General features: G+C 42.5%; 1 protein-coding gene across 1 annotated transcript in view; it reads right to left on the bottom strand.

The window, feature by feature from the left end:
- Positions 1-5,286: 5,286 nt before the first annotated feature.
- The window catches only part of dcc (DCC netrin 1 receptor), a 155,463-nt gene continuing 150,927 nt past the window's right edge, over positions 5,287-9,822 (bottom strand). Inside the window, 1 exon segment of the mRNA XM_051893077.1 lies at positions 5,287-8,288. Coding sequence (XP_051749037.1) covers positions 8,199-8,288 — 90 coding nt within the window. The 3' untranslated portion in view covers positions 5,287-8,198.

Genomic DNA, 9,822 nt, shown 5'->3' with positions numbered 1-9,822 from the left:
ACGACGCCTTAGCAACCACCGAGCAACAGCCTCATGATGCCTTAGCAACCACCTAACAACACCCTCACAAGGCCTTAGCAACCACTGAGCAACACCCTCACAACGCCTTAGCAACCACCAAGCAACACTCGCACAACGCCTTAGCAACAACCGAGCAACACCCTCATTATGCCCTAGCAACCAACAAGCAACACCCTTACGACGCCCTAGCAACCACCGAGCAACAACCTCGCAACGCCTTAGCAACCACCGAGCAACAGCCTCATGACGCCTTAGCAACCACCTAACAACACCCTCACAAGGCCTTAGCAACCACCGAGCAACACCCTCACAACGCCTTAGCAACCACCAAGCAACACCCACACAACGCCTTAGCAACAACTGAGCAACAGCCTCATGATGCCTTAGCAACCACCTAACAACACCCTCACAAGGCCTTAGCAACCACTGAGCAACACCCTCACAATGCCTTAGCAACCACCAAGCAACACTCGCACAACGCCTTAGCAACAACCGAGCAACACCCTCATGATGCCCTAGCAACCAACAAGCAACACCCTTACGACACCCTAGCAACCACCGAGCAACAACCTCACAACGCCTTAGCCACCACCGAGCAAAACCCTCACGACACCTTAGCAACCACCAAGCAACACCCACACAGCGCCTTAGCAACCAACGAGCAACACCCTTGTAACACCTTAGCAACAACCGAGCAACACCCTCATGATGCCCTAGCAACCACCAAGCAACACCCTTACAACGCCCTAGCAACCACCTCGCAACAACCTCGCAACGCCTTAGCAACCACCTAACAACACCCTCACAAGGCCTTAGCAACCACTGAGCAACACCCTCACAACGCCTTAGCAACCACCAAGCAACACTCGCACAACGCCTTAGCAACAACCGAGCAACACCCTCATTATGCCCTAGCAACCAACAAGCAACACCCTTACGACGCCCTAGCAACCACCGAGCAACAACCTCGCAACGCCTTAGCAACCACCGAGCAACAGCCTCATGACGCCTTAGCAACCACCTAACAACACCCTCACAAGGCCTTAGCAACCACCGAGCAACACCCTCACAACGCCTTAGCAACCACCAAGCAACACCCACACAACGCCTTAGCAACAACTGAGCAACAGCCTCATGATGCCTTAGCAACCACCTAACAACACCCTCACAAGGCCTTAGCAACCACTGAGCAACACCCTCACAATGCCTTAGCAACCACCAAGCAACACTCGCACAACGCCTTAGCAACAACCGAGCAACACCCTCATGATGCCCTAGCAACCAACAAGCAACACCCTTACGACACCCTAGCAACCACCGAGCAACAACCTCACAACGCCTTAGCCACCACCGAGCAAAACCCTCACGACACCTTAGCAACCACCAAGCAACACCCACACAGCGCCTTAGCAACCAACGAGCAACACCCTTGTAACACCTTAGCAACAACCGAGCAACACCCTCATGATGCCCTAGCAACCACCAAGCAACACCCTTACAACGCCCTAGCAACCACCTAACAACACCCTCACAAGGCCTTAGCAACCACCTAACAACACCCTCACAAGGCCTTAGCAACCACCAAGCAACACCCACACAACGCCTTAGCAACAACCGAGCAACACCCTCACGATGCCCTAGCAACCAACAAGCAACACCTTTACGACGCCCTAGCAACCACCGAGCAACAACCTCGCAATGCCTTAGCAACCACCGAGCAACAGCCTCACGATGCCCTAGCAACCGACAAGCAACACCTTTACGACGCCCTAGCAACCACCTAACAACACCCTCACAAGGCCTTAGCAACAGCCTCATGACGCCTTAGCAACCACCTAAAAACACCCTTACAACGCCTTAGCAACCACTGAGCAACACCCTCACAACGCCTTAGCAACCACCAAGCAACATCCTCATGATGCCTTAGCAACCACCTAGCAACAGCCTAGCAATCACCCACGAGTCTGCAGCATTGTGATGGTAAGTTGTTCAAGCACAAACCAGTGTTGTTGCAAAACTAGTAAAAATCATTTTATTTGAATTAAAATAAAGCTGAAATAAAATATGAGTATATATAAATAAAAAAAAGTTGAAGTTGAAGTACTAAAATTACTACAACTAAAACTGAACTAATATAAATGAAAGCTAATTAGAAATATAAACAAATGAAATGACAATGAAAATAAGAAATGTTGCCTTGGCAACTAACTGAATTAAAATAAGTTGAAGCTGAAGTACTAAAATGACTATAATATTATAAAGCTAAATATAAATATATATTAAAAAACATTTACTAAAATTACTATGTAAAATTATGTGAAAGTAAATAAAATAAAATCTCATTCAAAATATGAATTTGTTCTATAATAATTTATAAATAATGCTCAAGAACACTGGCACAAACATCACTCACGTTATCTTCAAATATAAACATTATTCATTCATTCTGAAGATTAATTGTAATCAGCGCTATTATCATGAGACTTGTTCAGTTATTTTCAGTGGTTGTTCAGCCTCTGCTGCAGCTGGAGTGACTCATTACAGGTATTTTAGTGAATCACAGGAGATTCCTGATTCGCTCTTTAATATGGATCCAGGAGCAGCAGCACAACAAAGCCAAGCTTGCGGCTCCATCAGCGCTTTGTTCAGGTGCGACACAAACATCGGGCCGAAGCTGATACACATCACACAAACACAGCTGTAAGTAGCTTACGCCTCTGTCGGCCCACCGGTGCAGCGCTGCGGCTTTTGTTGGCAGTAAATTACTGAAAGGTATCGGCGAGGCATGTAAGACGACGCTGGATCTGACGCACATTCACTTTCAACTAAGAGGATCAGAAAACAGCTGCTTCCCGAAGCTCATTGTAAGAAAGAGTTGATTTGCTCTGAGAATAAACCTGAAGACTCAAACGTCTCCAGCAGGAGCTTCTGTTGAACGACGAGTTCCTTACACTGCTTTTTAGGTTTCCTTTCTGTGTTGAGATCATTCCTGCAGTGGAATCTGATATCTGGCATCAAAAGTGTGAAATAAATGTTTTCAGTGTGAAAGTTTTAATAAAACCACCTGCTGATTCTGGGTCAGATTCATCACAAACTTTCACACATATCAGAACTTTAAGAGGAACGTCAAATTCTTCACCAGTTACTTTCTCTGCAACAGAGAACATGTTGATACACCAGACAAAGTGCAATAAAATTAACACTCAAATGTGTATTTTGGATGTTTTCTTTACAATAGTCTGAAAGAAGACATGTAATGAAAGCAAAATACACCTCAAAACTGACCAGCGCATGAAAAACAATGCTTTTGCCTGTAGTGTTTTGTCCTAACTCAGTGTCTGATAATAATATCTGATGTAATGTCTCATGTTGAAGCGGCTCACCTGGTTCTGGATCAGAGCCATTGTGTTCAGGTCCTGCAGGACAGGGGTCTGATGGTCATAGTGTCTTTACACTGGTGAAATCTTCTCCTGTCATGTGAGGCATCTGCTGAAGCATATGTCACACGCGACCTCCATTAATCACAGCCATTTACAAGACATCTGCTGTGTGCCGCGCTGCAGCGAGCGCTGCGGGCTGTTCTCGGAGCTGGACACAGGACTCATCTCTGACTGCAGCCTAATCTGAAGTGTGCGTGTGTTTGATTCATCCAGCTTCATGTGTCAGCTGAATACTGAACCTACTGACCGTACATGAGGCTGTGATCATCACTGACGGTTTGCTGGATTCACTTCAGTTCTGAGCTGCTCAGAATCACTCCAGATCAACTCAGACACCTTTAAAACCAACATTATTAAAAATCTTCATAGTAAAGGGTTAGTTCACTCAAAAATGAAAGTTCTGCCATTTATTACTTACCCTCGTGTCGTTCCACCTCCATAAGACCTTCGTTCATCTTCAGAACACAAATTAAGACATTTTTTGAAGAAGTCTGAGAGGTTTCTGTCTCTCCATAGAGATTCAACGCAACTACCACTGCAAAGGTAGTAAAGACATCATTAAAGTACTCCATGTGACTCCAGTGGCTTAAACTCAATTTTATGAAGCAACGCAATTGCTTTGCTTGTGCAAAAAACACATAAATTTCCACCTTATTAACAAAATAATATTATCCAAGGTGTGTTTATGCAACTATGCCAGCTCTCGCGTGAACACAAAACGCATGCGTCGTGATGCTCTCGCGAAAGCTCGTGCATGTGTGTTGAGTTGACACGAGTCTGAACACAACACGCATGCGTCATGATGCTCTCGCGAACACTCGCGCATGTGTGTTGAGTTGACACGAGTCTGAACACAACACGCATGCATCATGATGCTCTCGCGAACACTCGCGCATGTGTGTTGAGTTGACACGAGTCTGAACACAACACGCATGCATCATGATGCTCTCGCGAACACTCGCGCATGTGTGTTGAGTTGACACGAGTCTGAACACAACACGCATGCATCATGATGCTCTCGCGAACACTCACGCATGTGCGTTGGGTCGACGCGCGAGTCTAAACACAACACACATGTGTCGTGATGCACTCACGAAAGCTCGCGCATGTGTGTTGAGTTGACACAAGTCTGAACACAACACGCATGTGTCGTGATGCTCTCGCGAACACTCACGCATGTGCGTTGAGTTGATACGTGAGCCTGAACACAACACGTGTCGTGATGCTCTTATGAACACTCGTGCATGTGTGTTGAGTTGACACGAGTCTGAACACAACACGCATGCGTCGTGATGCTCTCACGAACACTCGCGCATGTGCGTTGGGTCGACGCGCGAGTCTGAACACAACACACGTGTCGTGATGCACTCACGAAAGCTCGCGCATGTGTGTTGAGTTGACACGAGTCTGAACACAACACACATGCATCATGAAGGTCTCGTGAACGTGTGTTGTAGATCAATATTTTTGTAAGTAAAGTGGTAAATTATGTTTTTTTGCACAAACAAAGCACTCACGTCGCTTCATAAAATTGAGTTTAAGTACTTTAATGATGTCATTCCTACCTTTCTGGACCTTGCAGTGGTAGCTGCGTTGGATCTCTATGGAGGGACAGAAACCTCTCAGACTTCTTCAAAAAGATGTTACCCTGCTTTTACTGTTTGCAGGTAAATTAACTTCATCCACATCATATCAGCTTATTTATTCATGCACATCTATGTATCTATGTTATGTCAATCAGATTTAGTGTAAACCATGTTGGATCATGGATCATGTTACCTGATGAAGTTCTGTGGTGTGCGAACAGAATCAAACACAAACTCAGTTTATTATCAAAGGCTTTATTTATCAAACAAAAAGAATGCACCATTCAAATAACATTTCTATATAAAAAGGAACATTGGACTGTTCTACAGTGCATTACAAAACCAGTAATTGTATACAACGTCATGGGTAGAAAGAGCCGGAGGGGTTCGACTCTGAAGGGTTCGGCAGCGGCTCCCGCCCTTCCCACGGAAAACCAGATTCAATCTCAATCACTACTCTAATTTGGTTAACAACGCTAAAATTGGACAATTTAAGGATGAAGTAAAATACACATAAGAATGATTCCTCCTCTCATATTTTCACGGCTGCTGATGTTCCTCAACCATTGCCTTCTGATTCTATAATTAACACGGCTAATTAGTCACTCTATGAAGGTGTTTCAATTAACCTTTCAGAGATCAGGTCATCATTAATCAATCCCATCAGCCCCGAATTACAGGAAGAGTTCACTGGAAAATTAACTTTCTGTCATCTTGTTGTTCAAACCCAGATGTACAGTGTCATAACAGTAGATCATATGACTATATATGGAAAATAAACTTCATTTGAAGGGAAACAATATTATTTTTCTGACTCCATTGGCAGATATTTGTTCTTGTTTTAAGCACAAACTCACTTCATTTTGAAGAACATCATTTTCTGCAGTGTGAAGCTATAAAGCATTATAGAAATCAAGGTGGCTGGACCTCTGAAGTCATATGATACTCTGCATGAGGAACAGACTCAAATTTAGGTCATTAAAATCATAAACTACCCAGAAGACATGAAATATAGTGCTCAAGTCATATGAACTGCTGTTATGAGACTTCAGAGGTGCTTTATGGTCATTTTTGGAGCTTAACAGTCGTGATCATTGTGAACAGATGCAGTTTGGAAAAGAGCTGCGAGAAGATTCTTGAGTTTTTCATTGGTTTGGAACGTCATACTTTCAGGTGAACTGGTCCATTAAAGCAGGAATTGCAACTCTTCTCTGTGAGAAAGATGAACACTGCAAAAAATCATGTTCTTCCTCAGTGTTTCTGTCTTGTTTTCCAGCACAAATATCTAAACGTTCTTAAATCAAGATACATTTACTGGAGAAACAAAATGACTGAAGATATTAAGACTTGATTAATGGAAAATTTGTCAAAATGAATAAGGTTTATGCCTAAAACAAGAACAAATATCTGCCAATGGGGTCAGAAAAATAAACTTGTTTTCCCTTTGAATTAAGATTATTTTTCTGACTCCATTGGCAGATATTTGTTCTCGTTTCAAGCACAAGCTCACTTCATTTTGATACTTTTTCAGTAATCACTTCACTTATTTCTTAATATCCTCAGTCATTTTGCTTCTCCAGTAAATATATCTTGATTTAAGGATGTTTAGATATTTTTTACTGGAAAACAAACACACAAATACTGAGGAAGAACATCAGGTTTTTTTGCAGTGAACAGGCTATGAGGGAATGATGGAGTTTATGCTTCTGAATAAAAAATGTTGCTGGATTTCAGACGGAACATTATGGAAAAATCCAGGAATGTCATCGATCACATTTATCATGACGCACAAAAAACATTAGACAACCAAAGGAGTTTTATGATGCTGACGCAAAAATATCTTCCAATCTTCACGTTGAAAAACACAGTGAAAGTCCGTCCCAGAATTCCTCTATGAATTCTTTTATTCTCCCAATGGGTAAATAAAAGCTCTAGAATTAATCACATTGTGTTCATAAATCACCGTGAAAGGAACACTCTAAATCATATATTAAATATATCGGTAGAAACCCAACGCCCGCCCCATCCCGAGTCCAAGACGTCAGTCCATCAATGGCTCGGTGCAACTGTACAGTAAAAAACAGCGTTTGTCCTTGTGTCGCTACAGGGGTCTGTACGGTAACGTACACACGTACCAGAAAAATATCAAATATCGGGACGCGCACTCACTTCCTTTTGTCCTGCGACTGCATTCATCTTTCTTCTTTTGTCTCGCAGCTTCAGATCAGCGCAAATAAGCACATAGTAAATAAATAAAGTGACCAAAAAGAAACAAAAATATAGATATAGGCACATAAAAAAGTCTCTTTTGCGCTTCCACACGTAACAAAACATTTGAACGCAAATAAAAAAGAGAGAAATGAAAAGCAGTGCATCTCTGTGTTGAATTGATTGACACATCAAACCTCTCAAACTCGTCACATTAGCATTATTTGACCAATTAATTCACTCGTCTGCGTTTGTGAAACACGGATTCATTTACCTGCATTGAAACTGATGGAGACAAAAACACACAACGAGAAATGAAAAACAGTTTACAGTCCTCAAGAGCAGCTGCACATTTGACATTAAAATAATAAACAGAGATAATAAACCAAGAGATTCACAAAGAGACGCAACTACAAACAAAACGAGTATACGCAACAAAATCAGTTCGATTTTCTCATCCTTATAAACTCCGCTGAAACAAACTCATTTCAGTATGAATATATAATTCCTTAGGAAAGGATTTTGGCAGCAATAGATTGGCAAGATGTCGACGAAGGGTTCAGAAGTTATACGTTTTGGCAACTCCAAGACATTGTGACGTCAGTCGGGGTTTGGAAAAGGTCCTCACTAATAATCCCATCAGAGAAGGGTTTCCATTAGCAGATTAAACTCATGAATCCTGGATGGATCCGGAGAGCAAACGTCTGCGTTCAGCGTGAGCTGGAGACGGCCGTGAAAGTAAACAAGTATAAAATCTCAGACAATGTTAGAAAAGAGACGCTTTCCCAGTGAGGGTCCGTGAGAGGTTCGGTTTGAAGTCATTTTCCCTTTTTGAATCCCGTTTCAGGGGTTTCTGTGGATGAGCGGGTGACTGAGAGGATAAAAGCGGTCTGGAGCTTCCTCGCTCCAGGTGTCTGTTCCCCTGCGGATGTGTGAGCGTGTGTTAAAAGGCTGAACCTGTGATGGCATTGAGCTGCTTCATCAGACCCTCCAGACTCGCCATCTGCTCGCTCAGATCGTCCTGCTCGTACACCTGCAACCAGAGCAGAAGATCATGTTCAGCTCCGTCACCCGAGATCAAGTTAAAAGTTCAATTTTTATAAAAACCCTGTCTCTAGACCTTGTGCTTTTATTGTTCTACTGACCTGCGTCTCACATTTTTAACAGCAAAAACCGCCCTAAGGCTGCGTTTACACTTTACAAGGCTTAAGGCAGATGAGAGTATGAAATCGGATTTTATGTGCCGGTGTAAACGCATCTTTACTGTCTCCTGAGATTCACCCAAAACAAAGAAACTTTTAACATGGTTCAGAGCGAACAGGTTTGGAAAGGTCACTGTGATATTGAAAACTTGAAGCGCTTTATGAGCACATGCATTAGCACCTGACCTTCAGATCCATCACAAACAATTAGTGTGGTTATTGCATCAATATCCGAGCGCTGTTATTGATGCTGTTTATTGGTTATCTATGAACGGACCGGAGTGCTTTGAGCTTCATCTCTAACCTTTGTCCACTCAAACGGCCCGTATAAAACTGGCACGAACCTCTATGAAAGCATCAATCACGCGGCTGTTAGCGGATCTATTGTCCGCCGCACTAGCGGCGCGTTCAGAAATCCCATTGTGAGTGCGCAAAAGGTCACGACCTCAGAGATGGTTCACATCGGGATGACGGCAGGAAAATATTGTTCACTTTAAATGCACTGACAGCTCAAATCTGAAACTAGACACATGCAGCAAAAACAAAATGTAGTATGGATTGTGTTGTGTTGAAATGAACAACAGAATTCATGATTTACCTATTCAGAATATGAATAAAAATATTCAGGGCCGCATTAACACAATCTGAGGCCCTGGAGCATTAACTTTCGGGGCCCGACGCTTCATGCACACCCATACAACCCTCAAAAATCCATACTATCACCTATGTATAGACCCATGAGTGTGGATCACTGGATCAATGTAAGCAGGGTCGAAACTAACAGTGGCTTGGGGCAAAAATGACAACAAAATGGATAAAAATGCCCCTGAAATTCAAGATATAGGTGCCAAAAAATGCCTCTGAATGAGTTTTCCTATTTATTTTTATACTTATAGTTCAGCAATATCACACAAGCAAGAATGCGGTTTTCCCGAATATCAGCACAATTGCAAATGTGATAATGACTTTATACAACAGTTCAATAAACAAGTAAATATTACTTGCGTTTTAGACACAATATTGTCTGTTTTTGCTTTATCTTGCCAACGAAAATAGTTCCAAACAAAGACAGCAGCAGAACACAGTGGCGTTTCTTTCCTGAATGAATACGCGCTTTGAAAGAACTGGTTGAGCGAATGATTCAATGACCTATTCATAAAGTCAAGTCACTTGATTCGTTCCTGAATGAATAAGTCGTTTTGGATGAATTGGTTCTAGGATTGATCAGGACAGTGACTCATCAAGACAGGGACTTGTCGACACCTACTGGCGATTTTAATTTCATAGAACTATTTAAAAAATATAATTAAATTTTTCCCCGTCATTTCATATTTCTATATTCAAATACACAGGATATTTTATTAT

This window comes from Ctenopharyngodon idella, chromosome 5 (assembly GCF_019924925.1).
Source record: "Ctenopharyngodon idella isolate HZGC_01 chromosome 5, HZGC01, whole genome shotgun sequence".
Taxonomy (NCBI): Eukaryota; Metazoa; Chordata; class Actinopteri; order Cypriniformes; family Xenocyprididae; genus Ctenopharyngodon; species Ctenopharyngodon idella.
This window is presented reverse-complemented; position numbering and strand designations above follow the sequence as displayed.